The sequence below is a fragment of the Microcaecilia unicolor genome, chromosome 1 (assembly GCF_901765095.1).
Source record: "Microcaecilia unicolor chromosome 1, aMicUni1.1, whole genome shotgun sequence".
Lineage (NCBI taxonomy): Eukaryota > Metazoa > Chordata > Amphibia > Gymnophiona > Siphonopidae > Microcaecilia > Microcaecilia unicolor.
Genome location: NC_044031.1, coordinates 413,510,878 through 413,537,339, shown reverse-complemented (window position 1 = coordinate 413,537,339; position 26,462 = coordinate 413,510,878). Strand labels below are relative to the sequence as shown.

Here is a 26,462-nt window from a genome sequence, read left to right as displayed (position 1 = left end):
GGAGACAGGAGGTTTTGTTAATCCTTGATCTGTATTATTGTTTTCTATTTGTGATTTATAAACAACAGTTAAGAATATTGTTCCTTTTTATACTTTAATCAAAAGATTTAAATATAAAATCATAACTGTTTGAGGCTTGTGCGGATAGGAACAGAACTTATAGAGGCAGAGACAAACTTTGTCCCCGTGTCATTCTCCAGCTGTAAGTGGAGTTATGTGGGTCATGGCAGGGGAGCAGGCCAAAGCCAAGCCTAGCTCTAACCTGAGACCTTTTTGTCCTAGTTATTTGTGTGAGCTAATGATGCAATTGCTGTAAAAACTTTTCTTTTTGTTGTTCACACTCAAACCACTAACTGTTTGGACTTTTGCTGATGGATGAGGAGGTTTGATTTGGACTGTTTTGGAATCTGCAAGGACCCAGACTAAGTTCACCCCAGTTGTAGAGAGGGTCCATCAGACACTCGGCCCATGCTTACAGGCGGGTGGTGTAAACCACTAGACATCTGGTCCACACTTATGGGTGGATGGTGTGCACAACCAGAGACTTGGTCCATGCGGATGGGTGGGCAGCAGAGTGAGGAAGCTTGGACAAGCCTATGGGTAGGCTGTGTGACAGCTGTCCATGTGGTGAAAGATGGGTTGCTTCCTCCCAGCAAGATTCTCCAGTGTGCAGCTGGAAGACATCAGAAGTTTGTGTAACAGTCCCTGCCTGACACAGGTTACTGGCTCCTCAATGTGATAAGCTGTAAATATTAGCTAAGGCTTCTCTGTATGGCTTGCAATACAGAAAGGTACAGTTCTTAGGAGGGACAGCAATGGCATCCACTATCACCAAAGAGCTATCAGATTTTCCTCCGCTCTCCTCTCACGCCAAAACTCTTCTCCCTTTATTCTTCCAAAGCCCAGTCTTGGCTTTGCTACAATGATCCTCAGGCAACATTTCTTGAACAATCAGGTCCTGCATACCTATCTGCCCAACAGATGAAATACAGGCCCTGAATAATGAGGCCCATGGTTCTTTCAGACACACTCTCCGTTCAAGCTGGTGCCTAGGCTTACCTCATTCTTGTATTGGTGTAAATCTGTCTTCTCACTGGTCTCACACCAGAGACAAAACACAGATGTTCAGCATGTCCTTGAGAAATGAGAGTCAGGCTAGTGGCAGGAACAATTTCAGTTAGCCATGATAGTATGATTCATAAAAGATCCTGGCCTAGTCAAGCCTCAATTCTACAAAAGATGAGACTCTGGACACCCCTACAGAGCTTCGAGCTAGCCTACTGATCTCCATCCATGAATCACAGGCTACAGACTGTGCCCAAGGAAGTTAAGCAAAAACAAACAAACAGCATGGCCACAGCTAAGTTTGTGCAGCTACAAAGTGCAAGGGTTATGAGAGCACCAAAACTGTGCCTTATTCATTGCCTCCCTTCCCTAACCCCCCCCCCTCCCAAGCACATCCATCCCTAACCCCCCCCCCCTCCCAAGCACATCCATCCCCGTCCCAAAGACCACCTACCTGAAGGATGTTCTGGTCTAGGGATCGCTGCTGCCTGCCCTACCCCAGTCACTCCGGTACTTGCCACCTTCGGGTTCAAAATGGCAGCCATAGGGGGGCCTACAGGGAGGTGGGGGTTCTTCAGGAGGGAGGTGGGGGTTCTTCAGGAAGGGGAGTGAAAGCTCTTCAGGGCACCCCCCAGGGCTTCTTCTGAGGGGGGGGGGCTTTTGGGAGGGGGATGGATGCACTTGTAGAAAGTAGTTTTGGAGGGGTTTCCAGGAGGGCAGGATGCCATGGTGGGCAACTCACCCAGAAAAAGGCACAATTATAACTTGCTATGGCCCTGCCAAACAGAATCCACTGCATAAAGTCGCACAGGAAAAGGCACAATAACTTGCTATGGCACTGCCAAACAGCATCTACTGCATTAGTCAACACTTGAACAATCTGTTAAAGCAGAGAATACTGGCAAGTTCCAATCTGAATCACTCCTTATACCATGATTATGACAATGTCTGCTGGCAAGGGGACATAACCCATGCAGATGCACGTACTGCCACGTAATTACAGCAACACTATCAGTATGTGCACTTACCATGGTGTTTTTCCAGAATGCTCACACAGTTACAGAAAAATAATTGCCCAGATTACCACACAGTAACACAGCCTATTTGGTAGTCTGGGCATTTATCACAAAGAAATTTCAAAATTTACCATACTTTGATAAAGGGTCTCTTTAACACAGGAATTATATAGTTAATACATGTTAAATGTATAGTGTGAAATGGGGTAGGAGGTAGGTGTGGACTTACTGCAGCAGATAGTGCAGATTAGTTAGCGCTACCTCAACATGTGGCATTAAGAGCTTCCGTATTATCTATCATACACTTAATATGAGATGTTTCTTCTCTGTATGAACTGTATGGGAAAATGCCGAGCATGCCTCCAACAATTACCACAGGCTTTGCAAAGACCATACCTTAATTTTTGCAATTAGCATCCAGCAACTTTTTACTGCAATATAGTAGAAGGAGATCTAAGCTTATACCAGAGGCTGTGGAGGGTTAAGTGAATTGCCCAAGGTGACAAGGCATATCAGAGGGATACAAACCACAGTTTCCCTAGTACTCAGGGAACCAGTTTGGAGTTTGCTGGCCAAAAAATATTCATTTTAATTTCTTTTGGGTCATTTACAGGAATTTTCATTTTTGTCTTTTTTTCCCCTTCATTACAGGACCAATATCCTTAGGAACACACACAACTAAAGAAAAAAATTTTGCCTTGAAGTGCCTTGCTGGCAGACACTTGTTTGTCCACACGCTGGATGAGCTTCTGCTATTTCATGCTTTGTGGTACTTTCCTGCAGTTTGACCATCAATATTAGTTCTGCGCCTTACAATGTTTTGTGACCCCCTGAAGCTGGCAGCCTTATCAGCAGAAACACAGTCCCAGGTCAGGTCCTTCTTTGGTGCTTGTTCAATAAAGCTTGGGATTTCATCTACCTACCTACTGGAAGTCATTTGGTCATCCCTGACTCTTCCCTTTGCATTTTGGATTCACCATAGGGGCTCTTTTCCTGTTTTTGTTGGAGTGGAGAAATAGCCTAGTGGTTAGTGCAGTGGACTTTGATCCTGGGGAACTACGTTCAAGTCCCACTGCAGCTCCTTGTGACTCTGGGCAAGTCACTTAATCCTCCATTGCCCGACTCCCCTAAACCACTTTGAATGGAGTTGCAAAAACCACAGAAAGGCGGTATATCAAGTCCCAATTCCCTTTCCAGTCATTTTGAGGCAAAAACCACCATCAAATGACATAGGCCATCCTACATGTTACTTCAAATGTATGAACACTTGGAAGGGATTTTTATTTTAAGCACAAGGTATAATTTGTGCTACTACATCATTTTATTTTGCTAAGTAAATCAAATCCAAAACATCTTATAAAGTAACATTATAAAACCTAACACAGCTCGTATTGAAGTGCATTACGTGTTCAGCAGCAGCAATAGTGCTAAACGTTCACAAGAATGGGTGGGTTTTTCTTTAAACTTTTCTAAACAAAACTGTTAAGACCAGTCTTCCTGTGACGTTTTCTGCCTGGTAATAATACACATCAAGGCAACATTTTCTGTGCCCAAATATAAACATACATCTTAATCTAACGATCCATTTGGTGACAAAAAGGGAGAGGGGTTCAACTCCTGAAAGATAAAGTACCCCCCGGGCATAGAAGCAAAAGAACGATTAAGTCCCTCAAAGTTCCTGCAAACTACTGCAGTGCAACTCGTCTAGAGCAGGCAAACACATAACAACCAAGGAGAGAGGAATCTCCTGGACTTGGACCAGTCCAGTTCGTGCCGGTCACAGAAGTAAGGAACACAAACATACACCCAAGTGCAGAACATTTTTTTTTTTATGTCACCACTAACTTCCTCTGTGTAGGTGCTGGTCTACGAGCTGGCATCACGAGAGGCTGGTACAGCCCGTCCCTGCATTGGACTAAGCGACCGAGCTGGGGGAGGGGACTCCAGAGGGTGCCACGCCTCTCCTTATTCCCTGCAGGCCAGTCGTTAAACAGTAGAATCGATACTTTTTCAGATTTTGTTTCTGCTTCTCTACTTTAGGTTTTATTCGTAAAGCGGCTCTGATGCGATGTGAAGGGCGGTATCCAAAAGTCAGAGACGTGTATTCAACACTCCCCACCTATGAATGTGAAAGGCACGCGCTAGAAGGGAAATGGGCAAGGGGTGGGGAGACATCAATTGGGATGGAACTTGTCCGCCACAGCAACGAGCTCTAGCGAGCAAAGTGATCAGAGGCAGTTCAGCTCCGGATCGCAACACTTAAATCATGTAGAAAACTCAGAGCCCCCGCCCCTCGCCTTACCTGCTCCAGCGGGATTTGCAGGTGGTCGCTGATCGGTTGCAAAAGCGCCGAGCCCGTGCTCCGGGGTGGAAGGTGGTCCCTCGCCATCCCTCCACAACAAGATACACCACCGGGGCATATGCTATCCCGAGTCCTGCTATTGCTGCTGCCCCGGCCAGTCCCCACTCCAACTCCTCCTCCTTCGTAAAGCCCAAACTCGCAGCCACCGCCCGCCCACCTCTAGCACCAGCGCAGCTGCTCAGCGCACCCCTCCCCCGCCCCTGGCTGCAGCAGCGGCAGCTCCTTTCCCGCCTCTCGGGGGCAGCAGGGCGCGCGCTACAGTTCAGGCGGCTTCAAAGTTGTACCCTGGAGTGTGTTGAATATCGGGGTCCGCCCCAAGGTGAATGATAAATGTTGCAAGTGCCTTTTCATTGAGGTGACGGAATAATGAAATGTGGAGTCTGCCTTGAAGGGAGGAATTTTATGCGCCCCCCCCCCCTCCCTAAGAGGCACTCAGAAGACTTTTTGAAACTTCGCTGTTGTCACAGTTCGGAGCCATCTGTCAGCCATAAGAGGGCCGTACAAATCAGAAACCAGCTTTAGTATTGAGTGACGCTGGGCTTTTGGGAGCGCTTCTGTTTTCGATTGGTTCAGTGGCATGAAATGTGGCCAAGATCGAATTGGCCACTGTTTCATTTTTGTGTCATTTATATTGCATTAAAAAATAACGAGGGGCAAATATTTCAAGGTATAGAATTAGTGGTGTAGTTTGGAAATTTTATATGATTGGAACACTTTCACTTAACTGGACCGATTTCAGTTGTTACATAGGGGACCTAAAGATAAATATATTTTATCAATGAAAAAGAGAAATCAAATATACTGTTATCTTTATTCACCAACAAAATTTCAGTCTGCCACAGTGAAACATGTAAGCATAGGCGGTCGGTGGCCCAACTGTTTGGGGAGGCTAAAGGGGGTGGGGTTAGGGGCAGGGTTGCCAGGTGGAAAATTTTTTTCCCACCCAATCCCGCACAAGAAACAGCCCAAAACCCGCCCAAACACAAACCCCGCCCCTGACACCCCAACCCCCGCGTCATCACCCCCGCCCCCACCGTCATCAACCCCGCCGTCACCGGCCCCGCCTCCCCCGTCACCGGCCCCGCCTCCCACGTCATCGGCCCCGCCCAAAACATCACTAACCCCGCCCCCTGCGGCCGAAAAAAAACCCGCCCTGAAGCCCAAAAACCAGCCCAAAAAACCGCAACCCGCCGCGGGCAAAAATTTCCCGCGGCGGGTCGCGGAAAACCGCCCAATTGGGCGGTAAAACCGCCCACCTGGCAACACTGGTTAGGGGTGGGGCCAGGGGTGGGGCTTACATCCATAATTGTCTGACAACACAGAAAAAAAATAAGTAAAAATAAGTCACAATTAATACCTTTTATTACATTTAGATATTAAATATGTATCATATGTCAAAGAATAAAGTGGTTGCTCAAAGCATGTCCTAACCACAATTGCTCAACTGTAAAACACTATGCACAAATTTATGCAAAAACACACTCAGAACCTTACTGTACCATAACACTGGGCAGACCCTAATAAACCAATAAACTATCCATACGGAAAATGCAGACCATCAACAATATGAAACAAGGGATCATAATATCACAATTCTCATGTAGAGCCACAAAACACCCTTTTAGGGTGGATAGTGTTCACAATGAGCTCCTTTTATGAACGACTATATGTAGATCCTTCAAGAGGTAGTGTGCCATGATTTAGGCTCTAAAACCCTTTCTGATGTTTTGGTGCCACCTCAGTAAGGCCAATACACAATCTCGCCATTGCAAAACACTATACACAAACTTGTGCAAAAACACACTCATAACCTTAGCAAACCATAACAGCACTAATTCCAAGGACAGGACGAGCTACAACCTTATGCGTGGAAAGGCAGCACTGTAATTACACTGGGCTCTAAAACACCAGTACACAACCTAGTGAAACAAAAAAAAAACCCAAAATGGGCTGTAAATACTACACACTAGTAGAATACTGCACCTTGATTACACATGAAAACCACATGACACAACAGATATGAAGGCAAAACTGGAAAGTTACCTCAAGAAGTCAGACTCAGCATGGAGCAATACTAGAAAAATTGAAACTTACATGCAAAATATCACAGATGCACATTTCCAAAAGCTGACATATTCCAGTTAATAAATTCTGAATAAAATACTTTTTTCTACCTTTGTTGTCTGATCATTTAGTTTTTCTATTCGCTTTGGTCCCAGTGTCTTCTGTTTTATGCAGTGTCTTCTTTCCATTTGATATTTTTTCTCTCACCATGTCCACCATCCTCCTGTGTCCTTATGCATCCTGTCTACCATCTGCAGCCCTGTCCCTATCCTTCAGTATCCTGATCCAGCTCTTAAATTCAACAGTTTTCCCTCCATCCATATCCAGCATTTCTCCTCACTCCCCCCCCCCATCCATGTGCATATACTTCCCTCCCCTCCATCCATGTCCAGTACCTTCCCTCTTTCTCTCCTACCATTCCATCCAGTGTCATCCCTCTTTCTCTCTCCATCCTTCCACCCATTATCCTCTCCCAATCCTTCCGTCCATTGTCTTCCTCTATCTCCCCTTCCTTCTAGACAGTTCTCTCTCTTGACCCTTTTCCATTCAGCATGTCCTCTCTCACCCCATCCTTCCAGTGTCTTTCCTCTTTCCCTCCGTACCAGTTTCTTCCCTCCTTCCAGCATGTTTCCTCTTTCTCCCTCCTTTCATCCAGCCAGCATTTCTCAGTCTGACAGCTAGGGTCTCCCCCAGTTTCTCCCCAGCAGCTTCTCTCTCTCCTGCCCATGTCCCCTCTTTCTCTCCCCATCTCTTTCTGGCTCTCCCCTGCTTTTTTTCCATGTCCCTGGCTCTCCTCTGCTCTTTTCCATGGCCCCTCTTTCTCTCCCCATCTCTTTCTGGCTCTCCCCTGCTTTTTTTCCATGTCCCTGGCTCTCCCCTGTTCTTTTCCATGGTCCCTCTGTCTCTCTCCATCTCTTTCTGGCTCTCCCCTCCTTTTTTTCCATGTCCCTGGCTCTCCTCTGCTCTTTTCCATGGCCCCTCTTTCTTTCCCCATCTCTTTCTGGCTCTCCCCTGCTTTTTTTCCATGTCCCTGGCTCTCCCCTGTTCTTTTCCATGGCCCCTCTTTCTCTCCCCATCTCTTTCTGGCTCTCCCCTCCTTTTTTCCATGTCCCTGGCTCTCCCCTGCTCTTTTCCATGTCCCCTCTTTCTTTCCCTATCGCTTTCTGGCTCTCCCCTGCTCTCCTTCTCTCTCCTCCTACCGTTTCCACACGTTCTGTTCTCTCCCTCCGGCCCGAGCTTCTTTACAGCAGCTGTCAGAAGAAGAAAAAGAAGCGCGGGGCCGCAGCAGCGTTCAGACATGCGCTGTCGGCTCTGCCGGTCCTCTGCCCCCGGAATGGGAAATTGACGTCACGGGGCAGAGACCGGCAGAGCCGACAGTGCATGTCTGAACGCTGCTGCGGCCCCGCGCTTCTTTTTCTTCTTCTGTTATGCTGGCTCCGAGAGAAGCGGCGGCAGCAGAAGATTTCGTCGTCGGGAGTCTCGGGGTACATTTGGAGAGGGAGGCAGGTCGGGCTGCCGCGAAGCTCACAGCTGGGCTGGGGAGGCTTAGCCTCCCCAAGCCTCTTATACGGGGCGCCTATGCATATAAGCTAGTATTCTCATATATGAAATAGCTGAAAAAATTTTTTTTGTAAAGATTAACATTAAGGGGCTCTTCTGCTAAAGGGTGCTAAGCACTTAACATGCAAATTACCATGTGTTACTGCTTCTACACAAGTAAGTGGTGTAGTAGTTAGCATGCCCTAATTTGCATTGAAAGTGCATTTTGTATTAGGGGTTGGCAGTGGCGTACCTAGGGTAGTTGACACCCGGAGCTGGTCATTTTTTAACACCCCCCCTCCAAAATCCAGTACTAGGCATACCGATAATACAAAACACTCAGGACCTATAGAACAATTCTACCATACCATAAGCAGTAATTTCTACAAGTCACACAAGGAAAAGGAAAGCATCTTAAACACTACAGTGAGCACTAGAACATCAATTCACCTATTGTAAAACAAAACCAGACAGAATAGTACAGATCGTCTATCCTGCAAAGTCAATGCCAACTGAAAGTCATGTCTTTTTCACAAACACAGATACACCCTAATCCACTATAGAATAAGTAATCATAAACTTTCTATTTAGACAAAAATTAAACAACCCCCAAGAATGCCAGACTCTGCATACAATGCACCACCACAGAAACAGAAAATATCCCCTAGTACTGTGCAAAATATAAAGACAGCAGATGTAAATTTGAAAAAACTAACAAATACCAATCACCACTTTACAAATTAACAAATAGAAATAAAACAAATATAGAAAATAAAATAATACCATTTTTGGACTAATACATTTAGCTTTCAGAGGCCAAAACCTCCTTCCTCAGGTCAATACAGTATAGTGCTGTTACAGTATCCTATCCTGACCTGAGGAAGGGGGTTTTGTTCTCCGAACATTAGTCAAAATGTATTAAAATTAGTCCAATAAAAAGATTACCTTATTTACATGTTCTATTTATAACCATTTATTAAGCCACACTGAGCCCGCAAATAGGTGGGAAAATGTGGGATACAAATGCAATAAAATAAATAAATAAATAAATCTACAATACTATATCCTAAAGCAAAAAAATAAAAATATATATTTTATTTACAGTTTGTTGTGTCTGTTTCTGTTTTCCTCATCTTCTTTTCATCGTCTTCCTTCCATCCAGCATCTGTCTTCGCTCTCTCTCTGCTATCCCTTCCATCCACTGTCTGTCCTTTCTCTCTACCCCTTCAATCCACCATTTGCCCTCCCTCTCACTGCCCCTTCTTTTCGGCCCCCCAGTTCCAGTCCCACTATCCCACCTGCCCCTAGTTCCAGCCCCAGCCCATATCTCCCACCTGCCCCTCCTTTTCAGCCCCCAGTTTCAGCCCCACTATCCAACCAATCCCCAGTTCAGCCCTTTTCTCCCACCAGTCCTGAGCTTCAGCCCCCAGCCACTTCTCCCTGTCCCCTTTTCAGCCCCCAGTCCCCAATTTCAACCCCAGCACTTTTCTCCCACCAGTCCCGAGCTTCAGCCCCAGCCACTTCTCCCTGTTCTCTTTTCAGCCCCCAGTCCCCACAGTTTCAGCCCCCAGTTACAATACTAGCCCCCTTATCCCACCTACCCTCCTTTTCAGCCCCCAGTTCCAGTCCCCTTCATCCACATGCCTTGCATTAGGCCCCCCTTTTTCAGCCCCAGACCCACTCTCCCTCCTGCCCCAGGCATGGCCCCATTCTCCCTCCTACCCCCTTTTCAGACCCAAGTTCCAGACCCAGTCCCCTTCTCCCATCTGAGCCTCCCCCCAGACCTAGTCCCCTCCCATCTGAGCCCCCCACCCAGTCCCCGTCCCTGTCGCCTTCTCCCATCTGAGCCCCCCCAGACCCCAGTCCCAGTCCCCTTCTCCCTTCTGAACCCCCCCAGACCCAGTTTCTGTCTCCCATCTGAGCCCCCCCACCCAGTTCCCTTCTCCCATCTCAGCCCCCCTCCCCGACCCAGTCCCCACCTGCCTACCAGCTCCGTCGACAGACAGGCGACCCTCTTCTCCTGCCACCCAGCTTTAAAAAAAAAAACCTGTGAAGCGCCTCCCGTCTCGCCTGGTCTGCTCTGCTGTAAAGAAATCAAATTGCCTCGTCGCATCGGCCCTTCCCTCACTGTGCCCCGCCCTCTGATGTAACTTCATATTTCCGCGAGGGCGGGACACAGTGAGGGAAGGGCCGACGCAACAAGGCGATTTGCTTCCTTTACAGCAGAGCAGACCAGACGGGAGGCACTTCACAGGTTTTTTGTTTTAAGGCTGGGTGCCAGGTGGCAGAGGAGGGTCATCTGTCCGTCGACAGAGCTGGACTGCAGCGCCAGCGGAGCACTCCCCCACCTACTGACACCTGGAGTGGACCACCCCTACCGCCCCGCCCTTGGTACGCCACTGGGGGTTTGGAACTATGCAGAGCCTTGGTGAAGAATAGGCATAGATAGCACATTGTAGTTGGCATGGAAAACCTACCACATGCTGTCAAATGTGCTATTGGGGTGGGATCACTTAGTGCCTCCTCAAAAGGAGGCATTGTGACTGCCCTAATTATGAGCAGTGTTAATGCACAGTAATGAACATTTCAGTGTGGTACATTCTCTAAGGCCTAATGCTCAAAATTCTGGCACTGCACAGAAAAATGTCCTAATACTCAACCCTAATGAGATGCAAATATAAGCATGCTCCTATCATGATTGAGCCATAGGGAGTTAAGTGGGAGGATTGTGCTTGGTGCATGCACAGAAGAGTTCCATAGTAAGTTCAGCTCACTTGTTCTACGCATTTTATTCTGGACTCCTTTATGTCCTGGCTGGTGAAAAATGTTCCCTTCCCTGGATAAGAACATATGTGTTGCCATACTGGGACAAACCAAAGGTCCATCAAGCCCAGTATCCTGTTTCCAACAGTTGCCAATCCACATCATAAGTACCTAGCAATATCCCAAAAGAGTAAAACAAATTTTATGCTGCTTATCCTAGAAATAAGTAGTGGATTTTCCTAAGCCTGTTTTAATGGATTATGCACTTTTAGGAAATTATCCAAACCTTTTTTAAATTCCGCTAAGCTAACTGCTTTTACCACATTCTCTGGCAACAAATTCCAGAGTTTAATTACACATTGAGTGAAGAAATATTTTCTCCTGTTTTAAATGTACTATTTAGTAGCTTCATCGTATGCCCCCTAGTCCTGGTATTTTGGAAAGGGTAAAAAAGTGATTCACATCTATCTGTTCCACTCCACTCAGTATTTTATAGCCCTCTATCATATCTCCCCTCAGCCGTCTCTTCTCCAAGCCAAAGTGTCCTATCTGCTTTAGCCTTTCCTCATAGGGAAGTCATCCCACCCCCTTCTTCATTTTCCTTGCCCTTCTCTGTACCTTTTCTAATTCTGCTATATCATTTTTGAGATGCAGTGACCAGAACTGCATACAGCATTCGAGGTGCAGTCACACCATGGAGCAATACAAAGACATTCTAATCTTTGTCTTCCATTCCATTCCTAATTCCTAACATTCTATTTTCTTTCTTAGCCTCTGCTGCACAGCAAGCAGAAGGTTTCAGCGTGTCATTGATGATATGGTAGATGGCTTGAGACTTATTGCCCAAGCCTAGAACTAAGATACTGATACAATAGAATTGAATTAAGCTGCTTGACATGAATATAGTAACATAGTAGATGATGGCAGAGAAAGACCTGTATGGTCCATCCAGTCTGCCCAACAAGATAAACTCATATGTGCTACTTTATGTGTATACCTGACTTTGATTTGTATCTGCCATTTTCAGGGCACAGACCATAGAAGTCTGCCCAGCACTAGCCCCGCCTCCCAACCACTAGCCCCACCTCCTCCCACCGGCTTTGCCACCCAATCTCCGCAAAGCTTGATCAATATGTATATGATCAATATGTGATCATATACATGATCAAAGGGGGGAAACTGATGATATTAATGATGTATTATGAAAATTATAGCTCCCCCAACTCAGAAGGGAATATCGTTAAGCATTCAAAATGTGAAACTGAGATAATTTTAAGACAGAGCAGGACAGATGCATTTAACTTAGTTACAGATTGCTGACACTTGCTGTATTAACAGTTTCAGCAAGCTTAAGTAATGAATGTTTTGTTCAGATACGGGGAAGTGTCACTAAGAACACGCATGTTTGGAAGGGAATAAGGAAGTAAGAGAGAAATATGCAGATGTAATATGGAATAATGTATGTTAGCTTCATATTCCTATAAATGTTAATGATCTTTACCACAATAGCTAGCAGCTGTCTGACCTTTGCTCTTTAGAATGCTGATAGAAGTTGAATATAATCTAGCCAATGATTTTTCAAAGTTTGTGTCCCATGATTTGTGATGTAACCAATTAATTTATAACTTAATGCATTCTTAATAAAAAAGCAGAGGGCCTGAGGGATTTTGAGACAGTTCTGGGTGAACTCACTGTCATTAAGTGGAGCCCACATTCTCTCCCAAAGGCCTTTGTATATCTTTTTTTTATTGGTGGTGTGTGTGTGTGTGTGGATTTCTTTCCCTTGGTCTCCTAGAGCTGAAAATAAAAGACCAGGTATGATCTTGTTCTGGGCAGGGTCGTAGGCAATCATCAACAATGCCACCTAGATTTTTTTCCTGGGTGGTGACTCCTAATGTGGAACCTTGTATCACAGAGCTATAACTTGGGTTCCTCTTTCCCATGTGCATCACTTTGCACTTGCTCACAATAAACGTCATCTGCCATTGGAATGCTCAATCTCCCAGTCTTGTAAGGTCCTCTTGCAATTTAAAAAAAATATAAGACTAGCCATACTGGTCAGATCAGTGGTCCATTTAGCCCCATATCCTGCTTGCAGCAGTGGCCAATCCAGGTCACAAGTACCTGACCAAAACAACTTTGAATAACTTTGTATCATCAGCAAATGTAATTACCACACTAGGTAATCCCATCTCTAGATCATTTTTAAATATGTTAAAAAGCAGCAGTCCCAGCACAGACCCCTGGGGAACCCCACTATCTTATGATTCCAGTTTCTATGCAAGCTATGCATTGCCTGCAGAGTTGCTCCTTCTATGAATGAAGAAAATAAGAAGCAACATAAGCACTGTCAAGTTACATGCAAAGCACTGATCATGAAGGCTAAAAGAGAATATAAACTTGCTGTGGAGACAAAAACTCATAGTAACAACTTTTTCAGATACATCAGAAACAGAAAGCCTATGAGGGAATCCATGGGATCATGAAGAAGCAAAAGGGGCACTCATGGGCCGATGAGCAGAAGCCCTGCACTATTCCAAACAACGCTCTAAAAATAGCACTGGAACAGCGCGGGGCTATAATACCCCTATGATCAAAGCTAATAGCATGCAAATTTATGTGCACTATTAGCTCTGATCATAGGGGTACTTCTGCGGGAGGATTGTGCCTGGGCATGCGCCAAAGGCACAATCCCGCAAAAGTTGTTTGACAGGTCCGGGCTGTCAACCTGGATCTGTGAAACCTAATCCCGCCCCCCCAAAACAAGACCTGGAGGTCTGGTGGACTTCCAGACCCCTCCCCCAAAAGCACAAAAGCCCTGGTGGTTCAATGGGACCTCTAGCTTCCATTCCCACCCCCTGACATTACACAAAAACACCCTGGTGGTCCAGTGGGACTGCTATCTGCCCCCCTCCACCCTCGGCGGCCTACCTCTCTCTATACTGGTGGTAGTACTTGGAGAAGGGAGGGACCAGCACTCCCTCCCTCCTCTTCGAGGGCCTTCCCAAAATGGTGGCATCCCGCCCTGCCCAGTGTATCCTGGGATGTGCTGGGCGGGGCTTAATTTCCATATAGGGGTTAAGCCCCGCCAGGCACATCCCAGGATGGGCAGGGCAGGACGCTGCCATTTTGGGAAAGCACCCAAAGAGGAGGGAGTGCTAGTCCCTCCAACTACTACCACCACTATGGAGAGGTAGGCCACCGGGGGTGGAGACGGGCAGATAGATAGTGGTCCCATTGGACCACCAGGGAGATTGTGTGCGATGTGGGGAGGTGGGAGAGGGGAAACTAACAGTCCCACTAGACCACCAGGGTTTTTGTGCTGTGGGAGTGGGGGGCCTGGAGGTCAATTTGCCACCTAGATTATTGCAATGCACTCTACGCTGGTTGCAAAGAGCAAATAATCAAGAAACTTCAAACAGCTCAAAACACTGCAGCCAGACTTATATTCGGCAAGGCAAAATACAAAAGTGCTAAACCCCTACGAAAAAAGATGCCCTGGCTTCCACTTAAAGAACGTATCACGTTCAAAGTATGCACCCTAGTTCATAAAATTATTCACGGAGACGCACCAACCTACATGTCAGACCTGATAGACCTACCACCCAGGAATGCTAAAAAATCATCCCGCATATTCCTCAATCTTCATTTCCCAAATTGCAAAGGTCTCAAATACAAACTAACGCATGCGTCAATCTTTTCCTACCTGAGCACACAACTCTGGAATGCGCTGTCGCGCAAATTAAAAACGATCTATTAATTAGCTAACTTCCGAATTCTACTGAAGACTCATCTCTTTAACAAGGCATACAACAATGATCAACAAATATAAACTCCTATACGCACATCCAAAACTACCTCTACTATATCAAATTGCCAAAACACCACCATGTTTTTCACTATCATGATACCCAAGATCCTGTAACTACTACTAAATAAATACTTTCTTAAACAATTCTTATATATTTCTTAGATACTTCTTAATATGTTTGTTTGCTGAAACACTATTATGTTTTATCATTATCATACTACCCAAAATTCTGCAGTTATCACTACATGCATACTTTTTCATGTATTTCTGTTACTCATGATGTATTGTAAGCAGCGGCGTAGCTAGGGTAGTTGACACCCGGGGCCGGTCATTTTTTAACACCCCCCCCCCCCCCCCAAATCCAGTACTAGGCATACCGAGAATACAAAACACTCAGGACCTATAGCGCAATTCTACCATACTATAAGCAGTCATTTCTACAAGTCACACAAGTATCTTAAACGCTATAGTGAGCACTAGAACATCAATTCACCTATTGTAAAATGAAAACAGACAGATTAGTACAGATCGTCGATCCTGCACAGTCAATGCCAACCGAAAGCCATGTCTTTTTCACAAACACAGATACACCCTAATCCACTATAGAATAAGTAATCATAAACTTTCTATTGAGACAAAAATTAAACTGAACCCCCAATGCCAGACTCTGCATACAATGCAACACCACAGAAACAGAAAATGTCCCCTAGTACTGTGCAAAATATAAAGACAGTGGATGTAAATTTGAAAAAACTAACAAATCCAATCACCACTTTACAAATTAACAAATATAGAAAATAAAATACCATTTTATTGGACTAATACATTTAGCTTTCAGAGGCCAAAACCTCCTTCCTCAGGTCAATACAGTATAGTGCTGTTATAGTATCCTATCCTGACCTGAGGAAGGGGGTTTTGTTCTCTGAAAGTTAAGTCAAAATGTATTAAAAATTAGTCCAATAAAATGATTACCTTATTTATATGTTCTATTTATAAACATTTATTAACACATAAACACAGATACAATACTATATCCTAAAGCAAAAAAATAAAAAATATATATTTTATTTACAGTTTGTTGTCTCTGGTTTCTGCTTTCCTCATCTTCTTTTCACTGTCTTCCTTCCATCCAGCATCTGTCTTCGCTCTTTCTCTGAAATCCAGTGTCTGCCCTCTCTAATGTCCCTTCCATCCAGTGTCTGCCCTCTCTCTCTCTCTCTCTCTCTCTGCCCCTTCCATCCACCATCTGCCCTCTTTCTCTCTCCCCCTTCCACCCACCATCTGCCCTTTCTCTCTGCCCCTTCGATCCGTCTGCCCTCCCTCTCCCATCCATCCAGGGTCTGCCCTCCCTCACGCTCCCCCCCCTTCCATCCAGGGTCTGTCCCCTCTCTCTGCCTCCTCTTTCCACCTGCACCTAGTTCCAGTTCCAGCCCACATCTCCCACCTGCCACCCTTTTCAGCCCCACTATCCCACCAGCCCCCAGCCACTTCTCCCTATCCCCTTTTCAGCCCCTAGTTTCAACCCCAGCCCTTTTCTCTCACCAGTCCCAAGCTCAAGCCCCAGCCAGTTCTCCCTGTCCCCTTTAAAGCCCCCAGTCCCCACAGTTTCGGCCCCTTTTCAGCCCCCAGTTCCAGACCCCTTCTCCCATGAGCACTTCCCTCCCCAGTCCCCTTATCCCCTCTGAGCACCCCACCCCTCCCCAATCCCCATTCTCCCCTCTCAACTCCCCCACCCCTCCCCAATCCCCTTCTCACCTCTGAGTACCCTTCTGAGCTCCCCCACCCTCCCCAATCCCCTCTGAGCATCCCACCCCTCCCCAATCCCCATTCTCCCCTCTGAACTCCCCACCCCTCCCCTACCCCCTTCTCACCTCTGAGTACCCTTCTGAGCTCCCCCACCCTCCCCAATCCCCTCTGAGCACCCCCACCCCTCCCCAATCCCCATTCTCTTTTTTTTTTCATTTTTTATTTATATTTATTGTACTTACACATATCGCACAGAAATAATTGTAAACAAACATTATCGCCATTTCCCTCTGCAATATCAACATTGGTATTTGTTTTGTTTCCATTACTCTATGTTCCCCTTATATATCCCTTACCCCCTCCCCCTCCCCCCCTCCTCCCACTTAGTTAATTGGCAAGGCAGGGTCCGGCTGCGCCGACCACTCAATATATGAGTCCCATATTCGGTGATACACTAGCAGGCGGCCTTGTCGCATCGCCGTTAGCTTAGACATTAGGTGAATGTAGTCCAGTTTCCTTATAACAGTCCTGAGTCCCGGCAAAGTTTGTTGTTTCCATGCCGCTGCCAACACCAACTTACCAGCCACCAATATCTGGGTGGCCAGCTGATACACATATTTTTTGGACCCCTGGGGTCGCACATGCAGAAGGCAAAAGTCCATTGTCATAGGAAAGTCTGATTTTGTTATGCTTATAATCAACCTCACCACTCCCGTCCAGTATTGTTGAGCATGAGGACAGGCCCACCATATGTGCGCCATATCTCCTAACATTTCACATTGACGCCAACAGAGAGCCGACCCCCCTTTAAACATTTTAGCTAATCTCTGTGGTGTGTAATACCAGCTGTACAATATTTTATAGCCATTTTCTACAAGAGCATTGGAAATTGACACCTTAAGCAATGAAACAAACACTTGTTCCCATACTGAGTATTCATAAGAGACCCCCAGTATTGTTTCCCATTTATGTGTATAGTATAAAATTGGCTGTGCTTGTAGTAAAAGTGCTTTGTATAGCCTAGAGATTCCCCCTCTACCCCCTCCACCAGCCATAGCCCTCTCTAATTGCGTTTCTTCCAAACTCAACTCTTCCTTTGCTCGCCTCAAAATGTAGTCCCTTAGTTGGCTATATTGAAATGCATTAGACGTTGGGATTCCATATTCCTCTTGCACTTCTGCAAAGGTTAATATTTCCCCTTCCTCCCACATCTGTCCCAACTCCCTTAAGCCTCCCCGCTCCCAGTTCCTATAACGCGAATCCAAAGATCCCGGTGTGAATCCTGGTGCATAACGTATTGCGGTATGTAAAAAATGTGTGCATCCTCGAAAAAATCTACTACGAATGTTATTCCAAGTTGTGAGCAGACACCGAACAATCGGCGGCACTTCCTTTATTATCTCTCTGATCTCTCGTTCAGATAGCCAAGGGATAACCCACAAGGGGTGCGAGCCGCACCAGGTCTGCTCCATAGCCTTCCAAGCCTTCCCACCTCCCTGCAACCACTCTGCTAAAATGCGAAGGTGAGCCGCCTGATAGTAAAGCAAAAATGAGGGCACCCCCATACCCCCGTGTACTCTCGGCTGATGCATCACTGACCGACGCACCCTTGGCGGCTTCCTTTTCCATATGAAGGAGAAGACTCTGCCCTGCAACCTCTTAAGAAACTTGTCAGGTAGAGAAATAGGGAGCGCCATAAACAAGTAGAGCAGTTTCGGCAACAGGATCATTTTAATCGCATTTATCCGACCCATCCATGATATCGTTAGGCCCTCCCATCTCTCCATTTCCAAAAAATGTTCACGCACCTTTACAGGGAAATTGGCCGCATATAGATCCTCCATTCTCTTTGTAATATTTACCCCTAAGTATTTGATACTTCTAGGGGCCCACTTAAAGGGGAAAGTGGCTCGCAACCTTGCTGCTTGGTCCACTGGAATGGAAATGTTCAATATCTCGGATTTCTCCATGTTAACCTTAAATCCAGCCACCCAGCCAAAGTCCCGCAATGCCTCCCCTATAATTGGAAGTGATGCACTGGGATTTGTCAGAGTAAGGAGGATATCGTCCGCAAATAATAGTACCCGAGTTTCAGTGGTTCCCATCCTCAGTCCTCGTACGTCTGGATGTGATCTAATGTAAGCCGCCAAAGGCTCCACAACCAAGGCAAAAAGGAGTGGTGATAAGGCACATCCCTGTCTCGTCCCCCGCCGCAACAAGAATGGTATGGACTGGCTCCCATTGACCCTAACCGAGGCCGTGGGCACTCGATATAAGAGATATATCCAGTGCATGAACCCTTCTGGAATACCCACCCTCTTCAGGGTTGCAAACAAAAAAGGCCAATGCACCCTGTCAAATGCCTTTTCTGCGTCTAATGACAGGATACATAACGGCTGTTGTTTTATATGTGCGAATTGAATAAGGTGAAGTGCCCTGCGAATATTATCAAATGTTTGGCGCGCCCGCACGAACCCTGCTTGATCTTCGTGAACTAGTTGCGGTAAATATTGCTGCAGACGGGATGCTAGGATTGCAGTAAAGATTTTGTAGTCCACCCCCAGAAGAGAGATTGGCCTGTAGGAGCCGCACAGCTGTGGGTCTTTGCCTGGTTTGGGTAGGACTATGATGTTCGCCTGGTGCCAGGTTTCTGGAAGGGACCTCCGTTCTCCCAAATCATTAAACACCTTCAGCAGCAGAGGAGCCACCAGGGACCCAAAAGTCTTGTAAAACTTATTTGTAAATCCATCAGGTCCTGGTGCTTTGCTGGGTGCTAGGTCCTTTATTGCCTGTAAGACCTCTTCTAGCTCAATTGGCCTGGAAAGTCTATGCTGGGCACTCTCTGCAAGTATGGGCATTACATTCCTATCCAGGAAGGCCTCGATCTCAACTTCCTCTGGACTAATGTCTGGAGTATAGAGTTTTTCATAAAAGCTCCTAAAAGCTTCTTGTATGGCCTGAGGATCGGTTATTCGGTCCCCCCTATCATTTCTCAGCTGAGTGACATGCGCTTTTTTTGTTTGCTGTTTTAGTTTGTGCGCCAATACCCTACTGGCCTTGTTGCCAAACTCAAAATGGGTCTGGCGAATCCTCTGCAGCTGCTCAGAGAGGTCCGCCAGTTGGAGCTCCCTGATCGCTTGCCTCAATTTATGCGCTTGGTCTAGCAGAGTTCCCCAATCCCCATTCTCCCCTCTGAGCACCCCTCCTCTGAACTCCCCCCCCCTCTCCAATCCCCTTCTGCCCTCTGAGCCCCCCCCCCCCCAGGGTTACCATATGGCTCCAGAACAAGGAGGACGGATTGAGGCAGCCGGATTTTACTTCCATTGCTTTCAATGGAAAGCAATTGAGCCAGCCGGGTTTTACTTCCATTGCTTTCGGCAATGGAAGTAAAACCCGGCTGGCTCAATCCGTCCTCCTTTTTCTGGAGCCATATGGTAACCCTATCCCCCCCTGACCCAGTCCCGTCCCCCCCTCCATTGAGAGCCATAGAGCCCTCTTCTCCTGCCACCGCCTGCCTTTTTCTTTTTTTTTTTTTTTAATCCGTGCAGCCACGCAGGCAGCGCTTCGCGTCTGCCCTGTATGTGCTGTGAAAGAAGTAAATCACCAGCGCTGGCGTCGGGCCTTCCCTCGATGTCCCGCCCTCTTGTGAGGTAACTTCCTATTTCCTCGAGGGCGGGACATCGAGGGAAGGCCCGATGCCAGCGCTGGCGATTTACTTCTTTCACAGCACACACAGGGCAGACGCAAAGCGCTGCCTGCGTGGCTGCACGGATTAAAAAAAAAAGAAAAAGGCAGGCGGTGGCAGGAGAAGAGACGCGACAGAGCACCCCCCCCACACCCGCAGACACCTGGGGCGGACCGCCCCCACCGCCCCGCCCTTGCTACGCCACTGATTGTAAGCCACATTGAGCCTGCAAAGAGGTGGGAAAATGTGGGATACAAATGCAACAAATAAATAAATAAATAAACTTTTGGATAAAGGTGAGCAGATTGATGTAGTGTATCTAGATTTTCAGAAAGCTTTTGACAAAGCTCCTCATGAGAGACTCCTGGGAAAATAAAAAAGTCATGGAATAGGAGGCAATGTCCGATGGATTAGGAATTGGTTATCAGAAAACAGAGGGTAGGGTTAAATGGCCAATTTTTCTCAATGGAGGAAGATGAATAGTGGAGTGCTGCAGGGATCTGTCCTAGGACCGGTGCTATTTAACATATTTATAAAAGATCTGAAAAACAGAACCACAAGTGAGGTGATTCAATTCGCAGATGACACAAAACTATTAAAAGTTTTAAAAAGATACGCGAATTGTGAAAAATTGCAGGAAGACCTTAGGAAACTGGAAGACTGGGCATCCAAACAGCAGATTAAATTCAATGTGGGCAAATGCAAAGTGATGCACATTGGAAAGAATAATCTGAATCATAGTTACCTGATGCTGTGGTCCACATTAGGAGTCAGCACTCAAGAAAAAAAGATCTAAATGTGATTGTAGGCAATACGCTGAAATTTTCTGCCCAGTGTGTGGCAGCGGCGGCCAAAAAAGCCAACAGGATGCTAGGAATTATTAGGAAAGGGATGTTAAATAAGACCAAGAATATTATATTGCCTCTGTATCACTCCATGGTGCAACCTCACCTTGAGTATTACATTCAATTCTGGTCGCCGTATCTATTACTACTACTACTTCTTATCATTTCTATAGCGCTACTGGACGTACTCAGCTCTGTATACTGGACATGAAGAGACAGTCCCTGCTCGACAGAGCTCACAATCTAATTAGGATAGACAAACAGAGGAGGAAGTGACATCACCGAGTGGAATGGTCGCTTGAAGAACAAGCTCCCGCTCCCTTTTGTTCAAATCGAGTTAATACCCCAACAAATAAGACCATCTGAGATGCAATCGAAGGGATAGTGGCCAGAATATTTGGAAAGTTATTTTTCCTTCTTTTGGCAATGAATCAGTAGGTAGATCTGTCCCAATATGGGTTCTCAGGTGCGACCACGAACCACGTGGCAAGCCTGGCAACAGAGGCCCCGCGTCTGACTCAGCAATCAGGGGGATCATCCCCGCGAGACCTGTTCGGGTCGAACGCTGAACCTGAACATCTAGAAGCAGCACTCTTTCCTGAACTCAAGGAATGGTTGCAGGAAATCAGAGCGGACCTCAAGGCAGTCCGTTCTGACCTGGCGACCCTAGGAGCGGACCTGCGGGATGAGATCCGGGAATTGGGAACCCAGATGGAAAAACTAGAAAGCTGGGTAGATGACCAGTCAGAGGAGATGGGATCGAAAGATCGGCGGCTTATCGAAATGCAAACGGGATTTCGGCAGCTTACTGATAAGATCGAGGATCTAGAGAATCGGAGCTGTCAGCGCAACTTACGCTTCAGAGGGCTGCCTGAGATTCCGACATATCAGGACTGTGAGGCACTGATACAGCAATTTCTTAGCTCGCTTCTTGCTGAGGCGGGAACGACTATTGACCGCATAACGATTCTTTTGGAGCGTTCCATTGGAGCCCTAGGTCCTGCAAGAGGGAATCTCTCTAAAGACATAATCGCCTGCTTCCAGGACTTTAAACTTAAGAAGCAAGTGGTACAAGCAGCTCGCAAGGCTCATAATTTCAAATGGGACTCTTATCATGTTGAGATCTACCAAGATTTTGCCTCGGCCACCTTGAAGCAAAGAGCTGAGCTAAAGCCAGTTACTTTAAAACTCCTTGAAATGGGTATCAGATACCAGTGGCGACACCCATTTGCTCTGGTTTTCTACAGAGATGGCCGCATGCATCAGGTTAACTCTATAGAAGAGGCTCGGGTGGCCCTGCCAGAGGGAAATCCAAAGGAGTCTTCAGCAACCCCGAGCAACTCCAGAGCTACCTCCCTGCCTACACGTCTGCAGTGGCAGCGAGTGGAAAAGGGGCACAAACGATTGCAACGCCAAAAATCGGATGGACATCTTACATGATCAGGTCAACTGGGATTTATACTCAGGTCAAGCTTACAAGTTTGCTTGATATTGTTTTGTTACAGTGAGATTTGCTCTGAGTTATATGACCTGTCTGTTGAATCATTTGGGAGTAATAAGCTTTCATTTATATGTAATTTGTTATTGTAGGACCATAAGGGAGAAGGGAGAGTGACTCACTTCCTCTATTTGATACCTCTCTACTGCTGTATAGGGGAGGATCCTAATATTGTGGGTACGGATGGGGGGGAAGGAGGGGACGGGGAAAAAATTACAAGAGTGACATGAATGTTAAACATAAAACTAGTATCTCAATAGGGGGAAAGACTTGGAAGGAGGGGAATGTGCATGCTAGAGGTAGTGGGGTTCATATCAGCTTTGCTTACTAGCCCTGAACATAGATGTCTGAGATTACTTTAGTGCTCCTAAATGTTAGGGGACTCAATATCCCTATGAAGCGCCAGCTGCTGTTTAGAGAGCTGGTGCGTCTGAAGGTAGATATCGCCTTAATTCAAGAAACGCACTTAAAACCAGTCCATGAACCACTTTGCAGACATCACAAATATCCCTATTAATACTTTGCCTCCAGTAGAGATGGTACTAAAACTAGAGGGGTTCTCACTGTGTTTAGTGAATCCTGCCCTTGGTGTGTAGCAAAAGTAATTAGAGATAAAGATGGGCGATTCTTTTTGTTAATTATTTCTTTGGGTACCCAAAAATATACTCTGCTAAATGTTTATGGACCTAATGTTGATCACAGGGACTTTTTTAATCAGCTAGACCAGATATTATTAAAGCATAAAGTGGGCTTCTTGCTGATTGGGGGAGACTTTAACTCTCAACCCTTATTTGGATAACTCCACCAAAAAGGTGGTCTATGCGCAACAGGATCGCAAGCTATTTCATGCATTTCTTGCACGGTGGCAGCTGTCAGATTTTTGGCAACAAACTAATCCTGCTAATGGGGAATACACCTACTTTTCACAAGTGCATCAATCATTTTCGCGTATTGACCTTTGGTTGGGGGACGTGGAGCTTGTTCACAAGATTCTGGAACATCAGATGGCTTGCCGCACATGGTCTGACCATAGCCCTGTAGTACTAAAAATGAGTCTTCCGGTTATATGGAGAGCCAAGCCTGAATGGCGTCTAGATGACTCTATCTTATCAGAAATGTCATATGTATTTCAACTAGAAAATCACATTAAGGAGTACATTCAATTTAATGATAATGGGGAGGTCCTGATGGGTGTTTTATGGGACGGGTTGAAAGCGGTCCTACGAGGCCACCTTATAGCCTTGAAGGCTCACATACAGAGAGAGTGTTGATAAACGGAGGACGCATTGTGAAAAATGGGAGTACAGAGATCATTGCATCAAAGGCTCCCACATCACTCATCACAACTGATAGAACAAATACATAAACTGTGTCACGAGTTACATGAGTTACAACTAGCTGATATTGCTGAACAACTCCAACGGGTTCGTCAGGGACACTTCGAGTTTGGCAATAAATCTAGTAAACTCAGCCCATAAGCTTAAAAAACAGGCTTCTCAGAACCATGTCTCTAGCCTTAAAGATAAGGATGGTGAAGTAACATCAGAGCAGCTACAAATACAGAGATTATTCCAACAGTTTTATGAGAATCTTTATACTCCTAATATCGACCCCTCAATGGAGTCTATCTTGACGTTCTTAGATCAAGTCACGATGCCTGAATTATCTGCGGGAGCTCAACACCAATTATCTTGCCCTATTGAACTAGATGAGATTCTTCAGACAATCCATACTCTATTCCCAGACAAGGCACCGGGGCCAGATGGTTTCACTAAGAAATTCTATAAAACCTTTGCTAAACACTTGGGCCTGCTGTTATTGCGTCTATTTAATTCTTTTAGTGGAGGCCAACCAATTCCGAAAACTTGGAATTTGGCGACTATCTCAATAATACTGAAGCCAGGCAAGGACCCCCTAAGATGCGGATCCTATCGTCCCATTTTCATTACTAGGGGTTGATTATAAAATCTTTACTAAGATATTAGCCACCCATCTGCAATGTTATCTCCCATTTTTGATCCATGAAGATCAGGCGGGCTTTATCAGTAGTTGACAAACTTTTGATAATGTACGACGGATACTTCACCTCATATATTATGCAAGGTCAGCTACAGTCCCCCTGGATTTGATATCCTTAGACGCAGAAAAAGCATTTGACAGAGTACACTGGCCATTTATGTTTGCAGTTCTAGATAAAGTGGCCACTTTCTTTCCTGGCTCCATCTCTTATATGCGGCCCCCTGTGCTCTAATTAAGGTCAATGGCCAGAGATCTGCCTCATTTGCTCTGAGCAGGGGCACTAGAAAGGGATGCGCTTTATCACCTCTACTTTTTGCGTTGGTGGTAGAACCCCTGGCTTGCTGTATTAGACAACATCCGGAAATCATTGGGTTAAGTAAAGGTGGTTTAGAAACCTGAATCCTGCTATTCACAGACAATATCTTACTAACTTTGGCTAATCCGGATACATCCTTTCCTGCATTGATGTAATCCGTTGGGTTGGTCGTGAGCCCTTGGGCCCTGGCCGAGGCCAGCAGGGCGCCGACCCAGGCCAAGGGGAGACCGACCCACCACCGCACACCCCAGCTACACAATACCCCCTAAGCTACCCCTCCCCCCAGTCCCTCAGGAAGAAGGGAAATAGGCATACAGGCGGGCCTCGCGGCCGAACCGGAACCCACGCAGACAGAGCCACTCGTGCGAGCCTCACGGCTGAACTGGAACCCAATCACACACAGGGAGGGGTGAAAGAACCCAGAGGGCCCCAAGATGCCAGACACGCGCTGAACACCAGCAATAGGGCAGAGGGGGAAACAAAGGACCAGAGCGGGCCACGCCCACGCAGGGGACTAGCGCAGGACAGGGGAACTCACACAGCAACCCCCCCCCCCCCCACCAGGGTAGGAGCCCCAGGCAGAAGCCAGAGGAACCAAACACAAAAGAAGGCAGAAAGCCTTTGCCTCAAACCCACTGTAGACAGAGGCACACAGAACATAAAGGGTTAAGCTTGTAGAGCCAGCAGAGAGAGAGTGCCATAAATCAACAAACAATCAGAGAGAACGCTTCCCCTCCCAAGAGGGAGTGGGGCCCATCCAAACAAACACACTGGCAGAGGCAGGAATACAATACACACAGTACACAAAGGGTTAAACTCACTGAGCCAGCAGGCCAGGACACTGGGAAGCGAAATCCTTAAAACAAACAAACAAAGGAGAACGCTCTCACTCAGCCCAGAGCCCCGGAGGCTGAGCAATGCCCAGCCCCCACTAAACCAACGAGCAGCTGACCCTGATTACAGAGCTACGCACACACACACACACAGCAGCAGCTAACCCAGAGGGAAGGAAAAGAATACTCTAAATCAACACAGATCCCTGTCAGAACCTAGAGCACGTTCTGAGAGAAACCTATCAGGCTTTCCTGTTACCACCAGATAAGTAACGCAAAAGCAGAGAAACTCTTCAGCTGCAGGCTAAAGTACTATCCCCTGACGTCAGCACAACCCCTGGCAGCCAATCAGAAGAGACGTCCCCCCTCCCCCTCAGCCAAACCGGCAGAATCATAACATCACCCCCCCTTCAAGGGCCCCCCCTACCCCGTCCACGAGGTTTAGGTTTGTGAGGGAAAAGGCGATGGAACCGTCTGACTAGGATTGGCGCGTGGACATGAGTAGCGTCCTCCCAGGAATTGTCTGCCGGTCCATATCCCTTCCACGCAATGAGATACTGGAGATGTCCCCGGAAGCGCCTTGCATCCAAGACATCCCGGACTTCGTATTCCCCCTGGGAGGCTGAGATGGCTGGACTAGCAGGCAACGCGGGCAAAGCCCCTTTTCTCAGAATCACAGGCTTCAGCAAGGACACATGAAAGGTGTTATGTACCCGTAATGTAGGTGGTAACTTTAGCTGATAACAGACCCGATTCACTTGCCTCACAATGGGATACGGGCCCACAAATCGAGGTGCAAAGCGGGAGGAGGGAATCTTCAGACGAAGATTACGCGTGGACAACCACACCAAGTCGCCAGGCTGGAAGTGCGGTTCCACTCTGCGAGACCGATCCGCTTGG

At 46.6% G+C, this 26,462-nt stretch overlaps 1 protein-coding gene across 3 annotated transcripts in view; it reads right to left on the bottom strand.

Annotated features, from left to right (window-relative positions):
- MBOAT1 (membrane bound O-acyltransferase domain containing 1) overlaps positions 1-4,528 on the bottom strand; it is a 216,051-nt gene extending 211,523 nt beyond the window's left edge. For 2 of the 3 annotated variants that reach the window (XM_030211557.1, XM_030211566.1), the window contains exon 1: positions 4,384-4,528. In XM_030211557.1, coding sequence (XP_030067417.1) covers positions 4,384-4,470 — 87 coding nt within the window. In that variant the 5' untranslated portion in view covers positions 4,471-4,528. Of the gene's footprint in view, positions 1-3,926; positions 3,990-4,383 lie in introns of those variants that run through there. The other variant, XM_030211574.1, reaches the window with a different exon arrangement.
- Between the last annotated feature and the right edge of the window lie 21,934 nt (positions 4,529-26,462).